General features: G+C 44.5%; 1 protein-coding gene across 1 annotated transcript in view; it reads left to right on the top strand.

Annotated features, from left to right (window-relative positions):
• PRPS2 (phosphoribosyl pyrophosphate synthetase 2) overlaps positions 1 to 23,171 on the top strand; it is a 153,614-nt gene that overhangs the window by 79,947 nt on the left and 50,496 nt on the right. The window contains exon 3 of the mRNA XM_082246862.1: positions 12,476 to 12,574. Coding sequence (XP_082102988.1) covers positions 12,476 to 12,574 — 99 coding nt within the window. The remainder of the gene's footprint in view (positions 1 to 12,475; positions 12,575 to 23,171) is intronic.

Below are 23,171 nucleotides of genomic sequence, written 5' to 3'. Positions count from 1 at the left end.
GAGGCAGGCAAAACATCTGAACTTGTGTATAGTGGTGTATATATATACACACAATTATATGTATATAGACACCTAGCCATATATAGGTGTGATAGTAGCAGAAATATATTACTGTAAATGATTTCATTAGCGCAAGCATATATTTCTGCTACTATCACACCTATATATGTCTAGGGGTATATATACAGACCTATATGTGTGTGTGTGTGTATATGTATATATATGTGTGTGTGTGTGTGTGTATGTATGTGTATATATAATACCCCCTATACACGTGTTCAGATGTCATGTCTGACATCAAACATGTCCTCCAAAAAAGCACTGGCAGTGGCAGCCCCTGCAGCATAAAAAATGCTTGGCTGGTGAGAAGCCATATTCCTGTCCCGAAGCAACTCAGAGAAATGATCATTTCTCTATAGCGGTCACCCTTCCATAGCAGTCACTGTCAGTTAACCCTACACTACACTACGGTCCCCTTACACTTAACACTTTCCCTACAGAAACTAAATTTTTGAAGCTAACTTAAGTGTAAAGGAGCACTCTAACTACACTAGATATCCCTTTCCTCACATTAAAAATAGCTAAATGACACTTTGTAACACATTAGAACAGCATTCCACTCTCTTCCATGTCCCGTACAAGAATGCTAGGAATTTGGTGGGGGCGATCTTGTATACTGGGGGGCGTATTCACTAATGATTGGTCTAGGGACCCCCTAGTCACTCCAATCACATTCCTAGCATTCTCCTGCCCCCTCAATTGGCTTTTGCTAATGGTTCTGGTCCAATCACTGGCTTTTAAAGCCCATTTCCTGAAGCATTGCATTTTGGTCGGTTCTGGTTGCCGAATTCCAAACATTTTGGGCAAAAAGTTCTAAATTCGGCCGAACCTCGAACACCCAATGTTCGGGCCGAACCGATGGTGGACCCGAACCGTTCGATCATCCGTAGTCCTAATGCCCCACCACTCCAAAATACAAAAACAAATGCAATTTAAAACAAATGAAACAGATTTTGACAGCAACATTGTACGTATTTTTTTTATTATACCATATTTATCCTATTAATTTATAAAAGTTTCAAAGCACTCTGCTTCAGGAACCAAAAGCCATTTATACCTGCTTACTTAAAAATCAAATATTTTACAATGTGAATTGATGCTGTTTAAGGAAACAAGATAACTAATCCCAAGGTCTTTCCTTCAAGAGTAAACTATACTCTTACTATTATGTTTATAAACTTTTAGCTAGTGGGAGAGAAATTGCTGCCAGTTTACTTCCCAAACTTGGAGAATTGTGTAATTTTCTTTTTACATACTCTGAAAAGCAAACGCGCACAATCATTTGGCAGTTTACAGTTCTAGGCTTGCTATGAAAATTGTAACGAGAGCAGGTCTGCAGCCAAAGTACATGTTATTCTCACAGAGTCCAAGGTGTCACGTGGCACGCATATGTCAATATTTACATATAGTGATATCATGTGCACTGTTCTTTCATAGGAATGTCTTTTCATATTCCTTCCATTTCTGTATGTTTATCAGTTTATGGTGTTTATGATTAGGGAAGGTCAAAAGGAAAAATTTGTTTTTGTATAAAAAGGGTTTGTGGGGAAAGAAAAAAAAAAAACGTTTTCATTTTAAAAAATTGTATTACAATACAGATGGCTATGTATGAAGTTAATATGTTTATCCCATACTGGGACAGTTACTAAACTGTCAAACTACCAAACTGGTTATCACATCTAAAAATAACACAAGCTTGTGGCTGTTGATTTTGCAGTTTTATGTTGAGTTGAGCAGAGATGCATACTGATAGGCAAACCGACTACCATGTAAACCTCAATATAGGCATACCCAACTTTTAAGTACACAATGGACCAGAGCATGTATGTAAAACAAAAATGTACTTAAAGTGTAGCAATACTTTTTTTCACTTCTCAATGCTTGTAAATACACTAACTCTTTGGGAAATCTTGGTCAGCTTGACATGGCACTGCTCCTGAACCATACGTGACAGGGACACCAAACTTGAGGAGAACATTAGGGGAACCGAGACTGATGAGGAAGATTACCAAGGCAAGCTGGCCAACCCCCAATTAGATATGTTCTAGTCCTGGGTCCCCTCTCGGTGCTTCCCAAGTTTGATGTCCCTGTCACTTATGGTTCCGGAGCAGTGCCATGTCAAGCTGACCAAGATTTCCCATAGACGCCAATGTGTCCATACTCGCGACTGTACGTAAAGTGAGGGTACATAAAGCTGGGTATGCCTGTATTGAAATTGTGCGAGGGACTGTTCTAGGGACATTGGTCCTTCAAGGGCATGCACTGCCTTAACGTGGTTGGTGAAAGTCAGGTCTTTGAATCCTGCTCAGAAGCTGAGCGGTTTTGTTTCTGACTAAAATTAAGATTCTGAAGAGACCCTTAGCTCAGATTTACACTTTAGACCTTATTGATGCAGCTAGTCTACCCAACCCCAGGCTGCAGCGGGGACACAGACAAGGAGGGAGGAACAGTGCAAAAACCCTGGTTGATCCTGCTGTTCAATCTACAAAAAAACAAATGCTCTAATGAATGAGCGAGTATGAACACAATGTGATATGGCATGTATTTAACAGTTTTTGATGATTTGGGTATAATGACACTTTAACCACTTAAGCCCCGGAGGATTTGGCTGCTAAAGGACCAGGGGTTTTTTTGCGATTTTTTACTGCGTGACTTTAACGGACAATTGCGCGGTCGTGCGACGCTGTACCTAAACCAATTTGACGTCCTTTTTTTCCCACAAACAGAGCTTTCTTTTGGTGGTATTTGATCACCTGTGCGATTTTTTGATCACGCGCTATAAACAAAAAAAGAGCGTAAATTTTGCAAAAATAACTATTTTTCACATTTTTTTTTATATGAAATTCCCCAAAAAAAAAAGTAAAAATCAAAATTTTTTAACATCTTTCGGCTAATTTGTTTTATGCTACCTATGTTTGGTAAAAAAAATCGCAAAAAGCGTATTTTGATTGGTTTGCCCAAAAGTTATCGCGTTTACTAACAAAGGGAAAGATTTTTGTCATTTTTGGTGTTTTTTTTGGTACTGCGACATTGCGGCGGACAGATCGGACCCTTGACTGACATTTTTGACATTTTTTGGGGTTACCAGTGACATTACTGCAGTAATCAGTGCTATACATATGCACTGTTACTGCAAAAATGACACTGGCAGGGAAGGGGTTAACTTTATTGGACAGGGAGGGGTTAAGTGTGTCCTAGGGGCGTGATTCTAACTGTGTAGGGACATTCCTATTGGTGTAAAAGCAAAGATCAACCGTTCTACATAGTAGAACGGACAGATCTTCACTTTTACACAGGGAGAACTGACAGGCAGCTTGTTTACACAAGCTGCTCTGTCTTTCTCCCTTCACAGGAGCGATCGCAGTGTGACTGGCGGACATCGAGTCCGCCGGTCACACGCACTGACTTGCCTGTGAACGAGCCGCGGCGGGCGCGCGCCCGCCCGTGATAGGCTCGCAAGTCAGTGACAGGCGAGTGACGTACCGATACGTCACTCTGCCTGGCCGGGGCTGACCGCCGCAGTATATAGTCGTGCGGCGGTCGGCAACCGGTTAAGGCATTTCTCTATGCAGAATGCAAGCAAGAGTGCTGGGCCCCACGAGAGTGTCTGGGCTTTTTCGTCTTTGGCATACGCCATTGACACCCCCCCCCCGCCCCTTTGACAAAGAATACCACTGGATTGGTTGAGAGGGTGCTCACCTTTTTAGAATTCCACCGACTGGCGTCTAGAATCCCTGCTTAAATCGCAGTTTGAATTGATTGGTCTTGCCGCTGTCCCAATTTGACGTTGACTTCATCGTCAACAGTGTCTGGGTGGTTTCTTCAAAAAAAGGGGCATTTCTGATACTGGTCCTGTTTTAATAGAGTGGATGAAGCAAATGTCTGGAGTTATGGTGGCTTGTTACAAACGTCAAAATGTTTTCTCACATTGGACTCATGTTAGTACAGATGTGCAGAGCGCTCTGACTGCATTGTTGGGAAGCTGATGCTCTAAGAAGTATCTGCTTTGTTTAAAGCGTAACTCCACTTTTGCTGGGGAAAAAAAAAAAAAACATTCCCCTCTAGGTGATCTATGTACATTACAAGAGTTTTAATAAACCTTTTCACAGATTCCTACCTTTTTGGTATTTTGAAGAAATCACTGTTTGTCGTCTGAGCGGAGTGGGTCAAATGGGAGTGGTTTCATAATTATCTATCAGCTGTGGCAGCTGCAGGGCTCTGAGGCAATCTGCTGGGCCTGAATCCCATTAGATATGCTCCTATTGGGAGTATCTCACCAAAAATGAAATCTTTATTGCAGGGGATGCCTGAAATTTGACTTTAATCTTAACCACTTGCCGACCGCCGCACGACTATCTACGGCGGCGGTCAGCCCCTCACAGGCAAAGTGACGTAGGTCTACGTCGCTCGCCTGTGAGGGTTTAGGGAGCGAGCGCGCGCCGCCGGAGGCGCGCTCCCGCTCCCGCGTGGTCACGGACCCCCCCGCGCGCGTGACCGGCGGACCCGATCGCCGCCGGCCACTCTGCGATCGGCGGGGGAGAGGGAGATAGTCAGGCAGCTTGTGTAAACAAGCTGCCTGTCATTCTCCTCTCTGTATGAGAGCTGATCACATGGATCTACTATGTAGATCCATTGATCACTCTGCATACAGTTGAAGCCACAGCCAATCACAGTTAGAATCACGCCCCTAGGGACACACACAGCCCCTCCCTCTCAAATAAAGTTAACCCCTTCACTACCAGTGCATTTTTACAGTAACAGTGCATATGTATAGCACTGATTACTGTAGAAATGTCACTGGTAACCCCAAAAGTGTCAAAAATGTCAGTCAAGGGTCCGATCTGTCCGCCGCAATGTCGCAGTACCGCAAAAAAAATCGCAGATCGCCGCCATTACGCGTTAAAAAAAAACAACAAAAATGACAAAAATCTTTCCCTTTGTTAGTAAACGCAATAACTTTTGCGCAAACCAATCAAAATACGCTTTTTGCGATTTTTTTTTTTACCAAACATAGGTAGCATAAAACAAATTGGCCGAAAATATTAAAAAATTTTGATTTTTACATTTTTTTGGGGGGAATTTCATATAAAAAAAAGGGAAAAATATTGCTATTTTTGCAAAATTTACGCTCTTTTTTTGTTTATAGCGCGTGATCAAAAAATTGCACAGGTGATCAAATACCACCAAAAGAAAGCTCTGTTTGTGGGAAAAAAAGGACGCCAAATTCGTTTCGGTACAGCGTCGCACGACCGCGCAATTGTCCGTTAAAGTCACGCAGTGCCGAATCGCAAAATGCCCTCTGGTCGTTTAGCAGCCAAATCCTCCGGGGCTTAAGTGGTTAAGCAGACTTCTGGGAAAATGAGTAAGCCAATCACACGGAGAGGAAATTGTTTCTGGGGTGTGGTCAGTACACATTCTGTATACCTAACTGCTCCAGGTAGCCATATTGCATTGCAATTTCAGAAACTACAACAGCTATATTGTTTTTTTCTTTATTTGCTATTTTTTCCCCCACTAAAGTGGAGTTACCCTTTAAACTTTTGAACAATGTTGTTTTTTCAGCCCTGCTCTTGAGGCTGTTAGCAATGCCATTAGTGGCCAGAATATGCTTCTGTCTCAACACAGGTGGTCTGCGGAGGGGGGGTCTGAGGAATCGCACCCTTCATCTACTTCGGCAATAGATATTTTCAGGCTTGGATTCTTTCACCCAAAAATCATTGGGTCTTTTGCATGAAGGGGTTTCCTCTACCTCTACATGTGGCACATGTGGGGTGCTGATTGTGCATCTGGATGGTCCTTGTTTAGTTTGTGTCAGGTATATACAGGGCATTGGGGAAACCCTTTCTTTGGCTCCTGGTCCTGCTCAGCCCTCCTTTCTATTTCAAGGGACTGGGCTCTAAGCAAGACACTTGGGCTGTGTGATCCATACCTTGGGCTGCAGTTTTTCTCCCCAAAACAGATTCCTCTTTTTTTCAGGGAACCCTGCTTTGTCCACTACCTGGATTAAACTACCCGGTGCATAACCTAGGTACTACATTGTTCACACCTCCAAGGAGGTGTGGGAAAATCCTCCCTTTGGTAGGACTAGTAGCCTGGTCTCTACAAGTAGCACCACTCTCAACTGCACGATCTACCTTAAGGCCATTACATTGGCATCTAGCTCGCCTCAGCCCGTATCTCTCTGTACCAAAAGGATATGTTAACACATCGGGTGCTCATCATAGGGGTTCCTGTAGCAGGAATTTAGAGACTGTAGGTCTCTGGATCCCTGCTAAAGGAACCTCTATGAAGGCTGGAGAATATTTGCGGGACCTAGGATTAGGCTCCCCGGCTGTGGCTGATCCATGCCCTTTGAGAAAGGTTCTCCAGAGAACTTCCTTTGTTCAGCCCTGAATATTATGCATTTTCTTAGCAGTTAGGCCAAGTTTCTTGTTTCCTGCAGAGTAGTTCTCTCAGGGCCTTAGGCACCATTAGGTACTAAAATTTATGGTATTTGTTAATCCTTATTTTATTCTGGTGGCTTATTACTCAGTCTAGGGTTGTGGTATACCAGTTTATCCCTGTCTATTCTTGCTGAAAATCCTGTTTACAAAACTTAGTAGCGCAAGCTGAACAGGCTGAACACTGACTTATCCTGCTCCTTGCCTGACTTTGAAGATGCACAAAGTTTCTCAAGCAGTCTGAAAATCACTTCTGAAGTGCTTGCCTTAGAAAATTTTTAATGCTCAGTGCATTGAGTATCATGGGTAAACCCTGTATTGAATAATTTGTAAATAATACAATTCATTTAAAAATGTATAAACCTTTAACCTGTTCAAGTCCTATCTTCTTCTTTTTTTTTTTTTTTTTTTAAGGTAGCAGTATTCAAGAAACCTAACATAAAGAGAAACTGAAAATCCTTATTCTAATGGTGCTGGATGTGGATGGGTTTTAGCAAGCTTGACCCATACTATGGCATACCAAAGTTCAGAATTAAAATAAAATATATAAATTACATTTAGTTTAAAATGCTAAAAAAAATGGTTTATTTTTAACATCTTTATGTAGTTTTATGAAAATGCAAAGAGTATTTTTTCTTTGCACAGGCTCTTCAAAAAACAACCTATGATTTTAACCAGTCAATGAGTAAAGCTGCTTTCTCTGTCTCCAGAAATGGAATGCAAGAATAATCAGCAGTGCACGTAAATGCCATGACAGAGACCTACTGTGATATTGCTCCTTGTTGACAGATGTGGAGCAGTGTTAGTGCATGTTATGTGCTGGATAAAAAGGTCATTTTGTGCTAGTAAATTTCCGAAGTAATTTAAATGACTTTATTAAAGTGTTACTAAAAACCCAACCGTAAAATCCGCATGCTTGTTGTACTCATTGTGGAACCTAATTGGATCAAACTGCCTTTTTACACAGGTGCAGGATTAACCTGTCTTCTCTGATCCTTCCATTTTACTGTCCCCAACCATCACCTGATAGAACAGAGCCCTAGGAGGCACTCTGCACATGCTCAGTTTGATGTTTTTGTTTTTTTTTTTTTTTTTTTTGGGGAGGGTGCATGTGATCAGCACAGGACCAATCTACTCTGTCCATACAGTCAGGGGTCATGCAGATCCATAATGGAGTCAGAATGAAGACTCTACCTACAATCTTTAACCGGTTGCCGACTGCTCACAGTATATTTACTGCGGTAGTCAGCCCTGGCCAGGCAGAGTGATGTAGGTCTACGTCGCTAGCCTGTCACCGGGTTTTGAGCCAATAGCGGGCGACTGCGCGCCCGCTGAGGCTCGTTCAGAGGAGTGGGGGCGTGTGACCGGCGGACCCGATGTCCGCCGATCACACTACGATCGTCGGTAGAGCGGGAGAAAGGCGGACGGCTTATGTAAACAAGCCGCCTGTCATTCTCCCCTGTGTAAAAATGGAGATCAGACGGTTCTACAATAGGAGACATGTCCCACTACAGTTAGAAACACGCCCCTAGGACACACTTAACCCCTCCCTCTCCAATACAGTTAACCCCTTCCCTGCCAGTGTCATTTTTACAGTAACAGTGCATATGTATAGCACTGATTACTGCAGTAATGTCACTGGTACCCCCAAAAGTGTCAAAAATGTCAGTCAAGGGTCCGATCTGTCCGCCGTAATGTCGCAGTACCGCAAAAAAAATCACAGATCGCCGCCATTACTCGTTAAAAAAAAAAACACCAAAAATTACAATCTTTCCCTTAGTAAACGTGATAACTTTTGCGCAAACCAATCAAAATACGCTTTTTGTGATTTTTTTTTTTTATTATTTTTTTTTTACCAAACATGTAGCATAAAACAAATTGGCCGAAAATGTTAAAACATTTTGATTTTTACATTTTTTTGGGGGGGAATTTTATATATAAAAAAAAAAAGAAAAATATTGTTTTTTGCAAAATTTACGCTCTTTATTTGTTTATAGCGCATGATCAAAAAATCGCACAGGTGATCAAATACCACCAAAAGAAAGCTCTGTTTGTGGGGGAAAAAAAGGACGTGAAATTCGTTTAGGTACAGTGTCGCACGACCGCGCAATTGTCCGTTAAAGTCACGCAGTAAAAAATCGTAAAAAAAACCCTGGTCAGTAAGGGGGTAAAATCTTCCGGGGCTTAAAGCGGTAGTATCCAGCTTTTTGAAACTTTTACCTACAGGTAAGCCTATAATAAGGCTTACCTGTAGGTACAAATAATATCTCCTAAACCGGCACGGTTTAGGAGATATTTACAGTGCATGCAGCCGCTCGCGCGAGCGGCGCATGCGCTCTGAAGGTCCGGGGGACCTTCAATTAAGTTGCCAGGAGCTTGCCGGAAAAATCACTCCCGCGCGCATGCGCGGGAGTGACGTCATCGCGGCTCCGGCCAATCATCGCGCCGGAGCCGTCTCTTCCGGCCGAACCCGGAAGAGACGTCGAGGGACCATGGCAGCGCCCGCAGCGATGTCCGGGGGTCCGTGTCGGGGCTTCGTTTTAAGGTAAGTTACACATAATGGGCTAGTATGCGATGCATACTAGCTCATTATGCGATGCATACTAGCTCATTATGCCTTTGTCTTGCAGGTTTTTTTTTTTTTATTTTTTTTTTTTTTGAGTTTACAACCGCTTTAAGTGGTTAACCAGTGTGCGGCCAGGCACTGTTAGAACTCACAAGACTGCTATATACTGCTCATGAGAAAAGGTATTTAGCAGTTTATATTTACTAAAAGAAGTGCATCTCCATGTTCTGTGTACTGTGCAAGACCAGATATAGTGAATGCAGGGTTCTGGGCTTAGAAACACTTAAAGTCCTGTAAGTTGTGAGGTGGGGCATAAAATGGATCAGACTTTTTCCAGCACATTCCATAGATGCTCAATGGATTGAAATCTGGAGAATTTGGAGACTAATTCACCTCAAACTTGTATCCCTTACATCATTCTTCATTCTTGAACCATGTTTTCAATGTGGGATGGTGCATTATACTGCTAATAGAAGTCATTGCCATCAGGGAATACGGTTTCCATGCAAGGGTGTACTTGGTTAGCAGCAATGTTTTAGGTAGGTGGTATGTGTCAAAGCAACATCCACATCATTGTCAGGATCCAAGGTTTGCCACAGAACATTGCCCAAAGCATCACACTGCCTCCAATGACTTCCCCTTTTCCATTAATGCATCCTGGTGCCATCTCTTTCCCAGGAAAGGGACATCCACATAATGTAAAAGAAAACATGATTCATCAGAGCAGACACCTCCTTTGCTCTGTGGTCCAGTTCTGATGGTCATATGCCCATTGTAGGTGCTTTTGGTGCTGTGGTCATGGGTCTCGCCATTACAGTTTGGCCCTTGTCAAAGCTGCTCAAATCCGTACACTGGCGAAAAAATTCTGCTTTCAACACATCCATTTCAGGGACAACCTGTTCTCTTGCTGTTTTTAATATGTCCCACCAACTGTCAGGTGCCATTGTAAATATTGAAAAGTTGAAAGATTGTAATAGTTAAAATAGAGAGCACTGTCTTGATTCTTATCCAAATCCCAAAGAACCTTGGCTGGAACTTTAATTTTCATGTTCCCATTTAGATCACTTCTGCATCAGTTGCATATAAGCTGGTCATCCCAGCAAAAGCAGAGCAAGCCATGTACTGCTGCATACATAAACTGGCGGTTACATCTGTGTCTGTACTTTGTTCAGAATTTCACAGAATTGTTATCTGTGGCTCTGTGTAAGATATTTGTGACACATGCTTGCATTGGTGCTAGACAAACTGTGACAAACATTTCACTTATTTGTTTTAGAACAACCTTTTTTTTCATTCAGTTTTTTTTCATTTTAATTGCATGGCATGCCATTATATGCACTTGTTGAAATTCCTTACTTGTTTACCCCCTTTCTATAAATATTGTTTAAAATGCATTAGGAATTAGATATGCTTTTAAAAACTAGCATGGTTCTATTAGTCACCACAAGATGGCAGTATGTATGAGTGCATTTCTACAGCAGTGACTGTGTATTCTATATATGCATTTTCTTAAGACAAACTCCAGGGAAAAAAAAAATGTTGTAATTGTTCCAGCTTATTTATCCCGAATGCAGTATATACTACATCCAGAGGGCTGCTGGAGGTGCTAAATTCTTGTCTTCATGACAGATTTACTGTCAGCTTTTTTTTTTTTTTGGTCTGCTGCTGTGATTTACCATTTCCTACAGTGCAGGAGTAAGATTTGCATGCTCTCTCCCTTGCTCCCTCTCACCTATTGATAAAACATCTTGTATTCTATTTAGAGTGCAATGCATTCTGTAACTGTATTTGGACAAGGGGAGGGGTGGATGATCAACAAAGGCCATCCGGTCCATTCACAGAATTCCTTGGAACTTAGCAGATCTCCCATTACAGGTTACCTGCAGAATACTACAGGAGGGTGTTGGTCCCAAACCAGTCACCCTACAGAAGGGGAGAGAACAGCATTGACTGGCCTGCATTACAGGAAACTCCTGTGCAGGAGTTGCTTCATGCTGGTTTACTGCACAGCTATGGATTTTACGTGCTCCACCGGTCTGCAGCTCCCTATGGTCTGTTTAACACAAGCTCCTTAAACATTCAGGCAAAAGTAGAAGCAGAACATAGAAGCTGCTTGGTTCTGCATTGGGGTGCTTTTGTGGTTTTGGGGCTTACTTTACCAATTCCGACAGAACCTTTTTAATATTTAGCTACTAGTTTGTGTCTAAAGCCCCGTACACACGCACCAATTGTTGGCCGTCCGATCGGCCGTCTTTTGTCCACAGAGTGGTGTTGTGTTGGTTGAAATGTGCTCTAGACTGCACACGAATTTTGTCGGCCAACAACAACCAACTTCAGAAGTGATGTCATGTTCTGGTCTACTTTTCGTGTGTTTTTTCTTCTCTGAGCATGCCCAGTCTTGATCATCACATTTTTGTCATCACATTTCTGTCCGTTGTCGGAAGCATCATACTAACAAGCCGACAATCGGCCGATCGGACGTTGGCCGAGAATTTACGGCCAACAATCGGTGCGTGTGTACGGGGCTTTAGACGACACTTTCTCAGCAAGTGGCAGTGAGCACTGACCAGTGTTTTCTGGCAGAGGGGCAGTCTCCCTGTCAGAACACAGTAGCACAGCAGGGAGATTACTGTACCAACGTTGAATAGTTAGTACAGAGACCTTGTTAGCTGATCTGTTTTTTGGCTGAACGAAAAAAGACTTATCGTGTGTACCAGGCTTTAGCTTGTGCACAACACTTGACATTTATGTGTTAAGGCTACAAGTCTGTAAGCAAGCAATGACAGGGCTAAGGCTCCTTGCATACAAGTGTTTTTTTAAGCTCCTAGATGCTATTGTGAGCATTTGTTTCTGCTTATAGAAGGTAAATGGAGTTCTATGTGTCCATGTCTATTGGTTTATGCTAGAGGTATTTTTCATGCTTGAGCATTTAGGAGCAGGAAAAAAAAAAATCATTTATTGACAGACGCTGCTCCATATTCTTCTTAACCATTGGGTTATGCTGCCCCATACAGGAGTAGGGCACTAGTTAGAGTTTTTGGGTGTGTTTTCCTGGCAGAGAAAAAACGCTAAATGCTACGAAAATGCTCCTAACCCTTAAAATACAAATGCTCCTAAAAACTACTGAAACGCTACCGCAAGTCGGCACAAAAAACGTTATTAGCATTTTTTCATCCAGCTTTTTTTTTTTTTTTCTCGCGGTTTTTTTTAGCTTCTTAAAATGCTAGTGTTAATGGAGCCTAAACCTGTTTCTGATAATGAGCACCATGTCAATAGCCCCCTTTTTTATCTTGCTTTTGAAGGTGTTTTTAAATGTCTGTAAAATTCCTCTGCTTAGTTTGTTCATTTTTTTTTTTTTTTTTTTCTTTTCATGTCTCATTGGTAATACAGTACTTTTTTATTTAAACAGAGTCGGGCTCCTATATCTGCCAAGCTAGTTGCAAATATGCTGTCTGTAGCTGGAGCTGATCACATTATCACCATGGATCTCCATGCTTCCCAGATACAGGTATGACTTTATTATGCACACACACACGTTGATTTTTTTTTTTTTTTTTCACGAGTCACCTGTTTTTCTTCTGTTAAATTGTTTAGGTCATATACATTTCTATATTGGCTGAGCTTGTATGTAAATGTATTTTGCAGTGTCATGGGAGTAGCCAGGTGCCAAACTTAATTTACAAACTGTCCTTGAGAGGGCAAACGTTTTCTAACAAAAAAAGGTTACATACAGTGTACATAGCTCTCCTTTTGTGTTCCAGGCAGGCACACGAGCAAAAAGTAACAAGGGTAGATGAGTCGCATTATTAGAAAAAGGGTAGATGAGTCCCATTAATAGAAAAAAGTAACACAAACCTAGATCAGCCACAAAGCTGATTGAATGACCTCTAGTGTTGCCGTCTTTAAATAGGTAGTCTTATCACAGCAGTTTAAAGTGTGCTAGCATATAAGGGTCAGAAAATATATAAATCACTCCGAACAATGGAATCTGAGAGCCTAAAAACAAGGTATCCTGTGTTCTAGGGGAAAAAAAAAAAAAAAAAACAGGAAGCAAAACTAATGGCTGTAGAGGAAAAAGAAAAAAGGACTTGGTGCAGTAAGAAATAAAATGAAAACCTGGAGAAAGAGGGATGCCGCATTTTTCCACATCTCTAACATCGACCTGCTGGCAGGGATGGAAGTAAGACTAAAAGGGGCTCAGTCAGGGTGGATCTTCTTGAGGATGCCATAGTTCCCATGTTTTGTGATGGGCCTCTAAGTTTTCACGAAGCCTAGCTGTAATTCTTCCATAACCTCAACATCTTTAATTCTAGCATATAGGGCAGCCGAAGATGGTGGAGTTGTTTTATTTTCCAGTTTGAGTGCTAAAAGATACCTCGCTGTATTAAGTGTGGCTTAACTGTTTTTTATTGAGTTTAGTAAGGTTCAAGAGAAAAGAATTTTGGGGTGAACAAAATGGATACAGCAAAAAGAAAATGTACATTAGAGGGATAACCAATCTTGATAAATGTTTTTAAGTACAATTGGTAAGGCTGTCTTCTGCAACCTATTTATTTATTTTATTTTTATATATATATACACAATCCAATAAGACAAATGCAAAATGTAATTTCTCTTTCGTTCATTGATGGACATAGCTCTAAATCTTCATGACAGCAGGGTTATACTGTCCCCTACAGGAGTAGGACACTAGGCAGAGAAAAGCTTGAGTATGCCTATGGGGCAGTCCCTGGGGGGTATACTCTCTGCTATAGGTAGTATTCAGTTTTTTCCCTAAAACGTCTTTCAGGACAGCACCTTAGAGAGATGGCTCCTCCCTCTTCTCATCAGGAAACACCCCATCCACCAGATTTTAAAAGGAGGCTTCTCCCACCATTCATCAGTTTTTGTGTTTCCTCCGGCCGAGGAACACCTCTGTGGGGAGCTGGGCTCTTAAGGTGCTATCCTGAGAGACCGGGCTTCCTACGTCCACCTACCCTTTTTTTGGAGACGGTTGCTTCTCCCATTCACGCGACCGACTGCAGTGCATGGGCTCCTTCTTCCTCTTCAGTGCTCTAGGCTGAGTCAGGACCCCGCAGAGCACAGCCCTGGGAAGGCATCTTGGAGGAGCGGAACGATTTTTCTTAGGCTTCCGCCGCCTTTTTTTTTTTTTTTTTTTCAAATTTGCCGCCATTTCTCCGGATCGAGTGACGCTCGTCCGGACCGGAAGTGAGGTTCCGGAAAGGGCAGCGTTCTGCAGGGGGCGTGTGGCGTCATTTCCGCCGGACGCAGAGGAAGAAGGGAGGAGCAAGCTGGTGCCTTATTCCGGATCCGGTCCAGTGCAGGTGCGCTTTGGTCTCCGGAACCGGTACCGAAGCCACGGGTGATACCGCTGCCAAGCGATGGAAGCTTCTTCAGCGAGTGGGACAGGCACAGGCACCAGTAAGGCCCAGGTAAGGGGTATCTTGATATGGCCTATCTTACTGTGGGGTCTCTCTCCATCCCTTTTACTATCCCCCCGGTGGCTGGGGGCCTGTCAGGGCACATGGGACTTCCCTTTAAATGTCTTTCTGTGCACCTTTGGTGGCCCTGAGAATCAGGCTGACTTTTAAGAAGCATGTGTATGTTTTCCCATTCATGTCTTCCAGGCTAAAAGCTCTGAAACTGTTTTCAAGAGAAAGTGTCCTTCATGCAAAGCAAAGTTGTCGGAAAGTTGGAAAAAGACACTTTGCCAGGGATGTATTGATGCACTAGTAAAGGAAGAAGCATCTGCAGTTTGTGGCGATTTAGTCGCATCTGTGAGGAAGGAATTGGATGCTACCATCCAATCTTTTCGGTCATCCCTACAGGACCCTGCCCTGAGTCAGCCATCAGCCTCACTGTCCTCTCAGGGTTCACAATTGCTTCCTTCGGTGGGGACAGAAGGGGTTCCTTCCACCCAAGGAGATAATTCCCCCTCACATTCCAAGGAGGATTCAGAGGAAGAAGAGGAGGGAGGGGCACAAAGCAGGCCCACTAAATACAAACTATCCTTAGAGCAAGTGGATGGTCTCCTGAGGGCAGTTTATATCACCCTGGGTCTAGAGGAAGAAAAGAAGGAACTGTCCCTACATGACAAAATGTATGCAGGCTTGGAAGAGCCTAAGGGCCGTATCTTCCCAGTACATCAGACCATCTCAGATGCAATAAAACATGAGTGGACTGATCCGGAAAAGAAAACCTTCTTCCCTAAAGCCTTTAAAAGGCGATTTCCTTTTGATGAGGACCCAGGAGCTCCCTGGAATAAGATGCCAAAGATTGATGCAGCCTTCTCCCAGGTTTCTAGGTCAACAGACCTAGCATTTGAAGACATGGGAATACTGAGGGATCCCATGGATAAGAAGATGGACCAGCAACTTAAGAGATCCTGGCAATCCATCATGGGGAGTCTGAAACCTGCCATGGCAGTAACCTGTGTGTCCAGGAATACTGGCTTAGCCAGCTAAAAGCACACATCACAGCAGACTCACCTAAACAGGAAATTTTGGATTCCTTTTCCACGCTCTCCACGGCCATAGCCTTCATTTCTGACGCTTCAGCAGAGTCAGTGAAGATGACCGCAAGATCTGCAGCTTTATCCAACTCAGCCAGAAGGGCTCTTTGGTTAAAGACATGGCCTGGAGATACAGCTTCTAAAAATAAGCTATGTGGACTTCCTTTTCAAGGGGATCTACTATTCGGGCCTGGGCTAGACTCTGTTCTAGATAGAACAGCAGACAAAAAGAAGTCTTTTCCTGTGAAGAAGAAACAGGCAGCAAAGAAGCTTTTTCGACCTCAAAAAGCTCAGCAAAATAGCAGACCCCAGGAGAAGAGAAGAAACTGGTCGACACAAAAACCCAAAGGGAAAGGAGGTGTTCTCTTCCATCCTCCTGTGTCAACCAACAAAACACAATGACAAGACATTGCCGGTGGGAGGAAGATTGAGGGAATTCCTCCCCTATTGGGCAGCCATAACAGAAAATCATTACATTCTGGGTATGCTGTCCCAAGGCTACAACATAGAGTTTTCAGAGACGCCACCCGAAAGGTTCTTTGTCACAAACCTCCCAAGAGATGCAGAAAAAGCCTTGGCTATGATGGACCTGTTAAAGGACCTGAGGCGACAGGGAGTTGTCTGTCCAGTTCCAGTGGAGGAACAACATCAGGGATTCTATTCCCACATATTTTTGATAAAGAAACCATCGGGGGATTTTCGTCTTATACTGAATCTGAAACCATTAAACAGGTCAGTTCTGTACAAAAAGTTTCGAATGGACTCAATTCTTACAGTCAGAACCCTGTTAACAAAAGGATGCTTCATGGCATCAATCGACTTAAGGGATGCTTACCTACATATCCCTATTGCCCCTCACTCACAGAGATTCCTAAGGTTGGCAGTAAATCTGGGAAAGGAAATGCTCCATATCCAATTCAAAGCACTCCCTTTCGGGCTATCATCCTCCCCTCGTATTTTTACGAAGGTAATGGCAGAGTGTCTAGCTCCCCTCCGCCTTCAGGGAATCTCTGTGGTGCCTTACCTGGACGACCTGCTTTTCTTTGCCCCGTCAAAGGAAAAACTTCAAGAGGACCTGCACAAGGCAAGAGGTCATCTAGAAGCTCTGGGATGGATAGTGAACATCAAGAAATCGAATCTCACACCGGCTCAGCGGGTTCAGTTCCTAGGGTTTCAGTTATGCTCTGTGGGTTTCAGTTATGCTCTGTGGAACAAAGAATCTTCCTACCAGAAGACAAACAGGTCAAAATACAGAATTTGGTAGCAAGGCTACAAACAAATCAGTGGTGGTCGATCAGAGAGATCATGTCAGTCCTTGGAAACCTGACTGCATCAATTCCAGCTGTCCAATGGGCAAGGCTGCATTTTCGACCACTCCAATATTTCCTCCTCAGAATCTGGGATCACAATCCAGAGACTTTGGACTTAAAGGTAAAAATCCCCACCAAGGTCAAGAGGTCCCTTTGGTGGTGGAGAAATCGGACAACCTTGTCTCAGGGTTTGGCCTGGTCCTTCCCGGCAGACCAGAGGTTAACAACGGATGCCAGCAGGTGGGGGTGGGGAGCCCACTGGAACCAAAACCTGGCACAGGGGGTTTGGTCTCAGACCGAGACAAGAAAATCCTCAAATTGGAAGGAATTAAAGGCAGTCGGCCTAGCCCTAACTGCCTTCTCTCAAAATTTTCAGGGGACTCATGTTCAAGTCCTTTCAGACAACGCCACTACAGTGGCATATCTAAACAAGCAAGGGGGCACAAGAAGCAAAACCCTACAGCTTTTGGCAACGGAAATTCTGCAATGGGCGGAAAGGCAGTTACTTTCCTTGTCAGCAATCCACCTAAAAGGTACACTAAACAGTGTGGCGGATTATTTAAGCAGGCAGAAGATCCGAGAAGCAGAATGGAGCTTGAACCCAGAAGTCTTCATGTTGATAACCAAGACTTGGGGAAAGCCAGAGGTGGATCTGTTTGCAACGAAAGAAAACGCAAAACTTCCACTTTACTTCTCACTCCACAGAAGCGACAACTCTCTGGGAGTAGATTCCCTGGCACATCCCTGGAGGTTCAGGTTGGGGTATGCCTTCCCCCCCTTCCAGCTCATTCCGTTGGTATTGAGAAAAATCCAAATGGAAAGAGCCTCAGTGATCCTGATCACACCCTATTGGCCCAAAAGGGTTTGGTTTTCGACTGTCCTTCAACTGTCAGTCAAACCTGCTTTTCAGCTCCCTCTTCGTCAAGACCTACTGCTTCAAGGTCCAGTCTATCATCCAGAAGTGGAAAAGCTAAAGCTCACCGCCTGGTATGAGGAGCAACTGCTGAAAAGGAAAGGATTTTCAGACGCATTAATTGCTACTCTACTTTCCAGTAGGAAAAAAGTCACAAGGAATATATATGCAAAAGTTTGGAAGACATATAATACCTGGTGTGAATCGAAAGATCAAAAATTGAACAGCACTACTTCAATTTTGGAGTTCCTACAGGAGGGCGCAGGAAAAGGTTTGGCAGTGAGTACCCTCAAGGTACAAGTTACAGCCCTAGGGGTATTCTTGGAAAGGCCCATTTCTTCAGAATCTTTAATCATCAGATTTTTCAGGGCCCTTACCCGCTCCAGACCAGTGCCTGTCAGAAGCTTCCCCAAATGGGACTTGTCGGTGGTCCTTCAGGCCTTCACAAAGGAACCTTTTGAACCACTAGAAACGGTTACACTAAAAAACCTTACCCTCAAGACGGTCTTCTTGGTGGCAATAACATCAGCAAGAAGAATCAGTGAATTACATGCTTTATCAGCTATCGAACCTTTCTTGTCCATATATCCAGACAGGATAATTCTCAAGACAGATCCAGGGTTTCTCCCAAAAGTAGCTTCAACGAGAAACCGCTCACAAGAAATTGTGTTACCTACCTTCTGCCCTAATCCATCAGGAGATAAGGAAGAAGGCTTTCACTACCTAGATGTAAGAAGGGTTCTTATACACTACTTGGAGGTTACTAAAGAGTTTAGATCATCAAACTCTCTTTTTGTTCTTTTCTCTGGCAACAAAAAAGGTCGCCAGGCATCAAAAGGATCAATAGCCAGATGGCTCAGATCCGCTATTTCAGAGGCTTACTCCCAAATGAAATTGTCTCCCCCACAGGGGATCAGAGCTCACTCTACTAGAGCGTTAGCCACTACATGGGCAGAGAAAGCTGGTGCCACTCCAGATCAGATCTGCAAAGCGGCTACGTGGTCAAGCTACTTTACATTCGCAAGACACTATAGGTTGGACCTTTTGGCAGCTGAAGATCAGGCTTTTGGCAGAAAGGTCCTGCAAGCTGTGGTCCCTCCCTAAATTGAGTAAGTCTCGATAATCCTCTCTAAAGTGCTGTCCTGAAAGACGTTTTAGGGAAAATTCAAGTTAGACTTACCGGTAACTTGTTTTCCAATAGTCTTTCAGGACAGCAGGAGGATCCCGCCCTATTGTATAAAATGTATTGCTGTGATTAACCATATCTGTTTATGTGTTCCAGCATGGGCCGGAGGTACTCTTCTACAAACTGATGAATGGTGGGAGAAGCCTCCTTTTAAAATCTGGTGGATGGGGTGTTTCCTGATGAGGAGAGGGAGGAGCCATCTCTCTAAGGTGCTGTCCTGAAAGACTATTGGAAAACAAGTTACCGGTAAGTCTAACTTGAATTTTTCTGCCTAGTTAGGAGTAAGGACCTAGTTCCTTGCTGGGATCTCTTGTCCTGGCAGTTTTTCTTTTTAAATTGATTTTTTTTCCTCCTTTTCATTATTTTGTTCCCGTTAGAATCGACAACCTAGTGCCAGACTTGGCGACGCACTGGATAATTTTGATCCTTAGGGTTCCCACTGGGCAGGGGCTGGCCTGCAAGTTAAACGTCTTGTGAGGGTGCATACGAATTGGCTTCGGCCTGAGTCGCAGTGTTGTCTCCTGGCTGACAGCACCCACATTACGATGGAGCGGTGTCCTATCCGGAGCGGTGCCCACCCTGTTCCTGGTTTGGCAAGTAGCTGTCCCCTCCCCCCCCCCCCCCCTCTACCCCTGGCGAGTTTTGGGGTGGGCGTGGGCCCCTCCCTGGGATGGTCGGTCCCCCGGGCTCCCCTCCCTCCCAGTTTGTGTCCACCCCCCCCCACGTCTCAGTGGTCCCTCACTGTGCCCCTCATCTGCCCACTTCTCCCACCCCGCCCCCCCCCCCCGCCCGATAGGACGGACATACTTTTTCAGATTACATGGGGTGGGAGCGTGCCGTTGGCGACCAAACAATCCTTCCTCTGTAGGGGGGTGGGCCTAGTGAGGGCGCCTGCAAGCGCCACCCTTCCTATTGGGGTCGTTGTCCTCCGGGGTCCCCCCCCCCAGGAGCCTTTTTCTTGTAGCCTTGTGCTACAGATCGGTGGCCATGTTTGTGTAGCCTTGGCGGCCATTTTTCTATGGTTTCCCATTGCAAAAGGAGGCACTCATGTTTTTGGAGTCAGATGGGTGGTGATTCAGCGTTTCGGCTCTATGCTAATACAGCGATGTTACTCTTCTTGATCGCTGCATGGTGTAAAGATAGTTCGGGCTGTGAGTACCTGACCGGTGTGGTGAGTACCTTGTGGGGCTTTCTTTCCTTCTCCCTCTTCTACTATTGCAGCGGTAGTGCTTTGTTCTGAGTCTTTTAGTGCCACAGCGCAGTGGGGTGTCCCTTTTGCATTGTTTCACTTCTTTTTGTGGGTTCCCCTCTTTATTCATGGAATCCATAGAGCATGTTTCACCACCTGACCCCCTCTGAGGCTGCGGGGCCCTCCAAGGCCTAACAACTATGTGCACTGATGGCGGTCCTAGAGTCCTTGGTGTCCAAAGTAGATTTGGTCCTGGGCAAATGAGCTTCACCTGCTTCTTCTTTCTCCTCAGATCCAGAGTCTGATTCGGCCGCCGCGGGCCAAAGTTATCCTTCAGGGTCTGCGTCCAAGCTCCCTGCATGCTCGGATAGTAAAGATGATTCTTCTGGTCCTCTAGCCGCACATGAAATGGCGCTATGTAAAGAAATGAAATTAATCAAAAAACACATGTAGTCTTTTCTGACTTTAAATTTCAGCAGCGCAGGGATGGTGGTAACCCCTTCCCAATAATACAATCGGTTCAAATGAACTTTTACAAATAAATTAATAGAGAAAGTATATGAACTTTACAGGTAAATGAATGCATGAAATAAATGCATAAAATAAAATTCATACGAGTCCATCAAAAGTCCATAAAACGTGCAATGCATGGAGTAGGAGGATAAACTTTCATCCAAAAAAGGGTATTGAAAAGTGAGGATTTACAGGGAACACCCTTGCTTGCCACCACCAATGTGCCAGGAATAATATAGCTGAATTTCTGACTCACCAGAAAAAGATGCCTCCCCACTTTCATGGAACAGGCTTATACAGCATATCGATATTAGTAGTAGATCTTCCGTGCCAGATGACCTAATGCACTACCCCTCATATAGTGGATGGATGGAAAGATGGAATAGAAAGCCTCCAATAGTGTGATAACATTTCAAATAAAACATTTTATTCATAAGATAACTCATATCACACTCACATTTAAGCAGATCTTTTGCACATGTAAATTACTCCAAGCATAGGGCTAAGGAATCGCTGGAAATGGTCCTTTAGTTCCACACCAAACAGGCCGATTGCTCAGGACTCCTTTCCCTTGTTGTCAGTACACGCTGTGGACGCTGTATAGCGTGGCTTCCAAGAGTAAGGAGTCCTGTCGCAGACTGGGACCTTCCTTTTTGGCTCACAAGCGGCTTTTTCATCCCTCAGGGTCTCAAGACGACAAAGGATCTAAACCTTTCAGGGCCTTCACTGGATTTCCAAGAAGTCTTGGTTGGGAAAACCGAGTGCGGATAAAAAATCCTCCGCATGAAGGTGCGCCCTCATCCGTATCGGGGGTGGGGGGATGTCTGTGCTGTTTTCCGAATCCAGGACAAGTGGGTCCACAAAGTCATTCGCTCCAGCTACAAGATAGTTTTGATCATATCCCCTGGAAAGGTTCTTCCCTTACAACCTGGACTTATCCCCAGATTGCTTAAAGGATCTCCATGGGGCAGTACAAGACATATTAATTCAGGGGGTGATTGTTCCGGTTCTGACGTTGGAACATTTTCAAGGTTTCTTCTTCCACCTGTTTGCGGTTCCCGGGAAGGAGGGCAAGGTGCATCCAATTGGGGACTTCAAGACGCTAAAAAGTTTTGTGCGGATATAGAATTTCCGAATGGAATCCATTCGCACGTTGGTGGTGTCCCTACATTGGGGATTTTCTAGCCTCCATTGACATCAAGGACGCCTACCTTCACATCCCCATATGTGCCACCCATCAGTGCTTCCTCTTTGCCATGGGCGAGGAGCATTATCAATTTGTGACGTTACCCTTTGGTCTCGCTTCCGCTCCTTCGGTCTTCACAAAACATTACTTCTAACCTTACTGTGTCAGCGGGGGATCGCGATACTGGGGTACCTGGACGATCTGCTTTTGCCAGCAGAGTCTTCGACTGCTCTGTTGACCAACCTAGAGCTTACTCTGCAAATGCTGAGGGAGTTTGGTTGGGTTCTGAATCTTCAGAAGTCAGCCCTGGTCCCATCCATGAGCCTGGACTATCTGGGTCTGACTTTGTACTCTACCTCAGCCAGAGTGTTCCTTCCTCTGGAAAAACTTCACAATTTGCAGGAGGCATATCGGCTTCTGTTGTCAAGCAGACGGTCATCTCTGCGGGCTTGCATACGGGTGCTGGGCCTGATGGTGTCTACATTCGATGTGGTCCCGTTTGCACAGTTCCATACGAGATCTCTGCAAAATGAGGATCCTTGTTCCACTTCACCAGAATATCTGTCTCTGGACGATCTGATCTTAGCTGTAACATGAGGGGAACCCTGGTTTGATGGCTTCGTTCTCCGGCACTTCTTCTGGGAAAGTAATTTCTTCCCCTGTACTGGACGGTTGTTACCAGCCTATCTGGGTAGGGAGGCGTTCTCGGTACAGTGTGTGCTCAGGGGATCTGGACTCTGGAAGAGTCCAGGCTACCGATCAACGTACTGAAGCTCCGAATGATCAGACTTTGTCTGGACCATTGGACAAGGCGTCTCCAGGGGTGTCCGATATGGATCCGATCGAACACTTCCACGGCCTTGGCCTAGGTCAATCACCAAGGAGGCACAAGAAGTGCTCTGGCGGCTCGGGAAGTCTAAGGTGGGCAGAATGGTTCGTTCCAGCCCTCCCTACTGTGTACGTTCCAGGAGTGGCAAATTTTCAGGCGGACCATCTCAGTCAGCAGACATTAGACCAAGGAGAATGGTCACTTAATCCAGAGGTGTTCCATCAGTTGTGTCTCCGGTGTGGGACTCCCGAGGTGGATCTGTTGGCCTTTCGCCCCAACAGAAAAGTACAGAGGTTTGTGGTACGGTCTCAGGATCCTCTAGCCGACGCCACAGATGTTTTAGTGGCTCCCTGGAGTCCGTATCGTCTGACATAACACCTTTCCTCCTCTCAAGCTTCTGCTGAGACTTCTGCACAGGATCGAGGCGGAAGGGATTTCCGTTCATCCTACTGGCTCCAGACTGGCCTC

The sequence above is a fragment of the Pelophylax lessonae genome, assembly GCF_965119305.1.
Source record: "Pelophylax lessonae genome assembly, chromosome: 2".
Lineage (NCBI taxonomy): Eukaryota > Metazoa > Chordata > Amphibia > Anura > Ranidae > Pelophylax > Pelophylax lessonae.
This window is presented reverse-complemented; position numbering and strand designations above follow the sequence as displayed.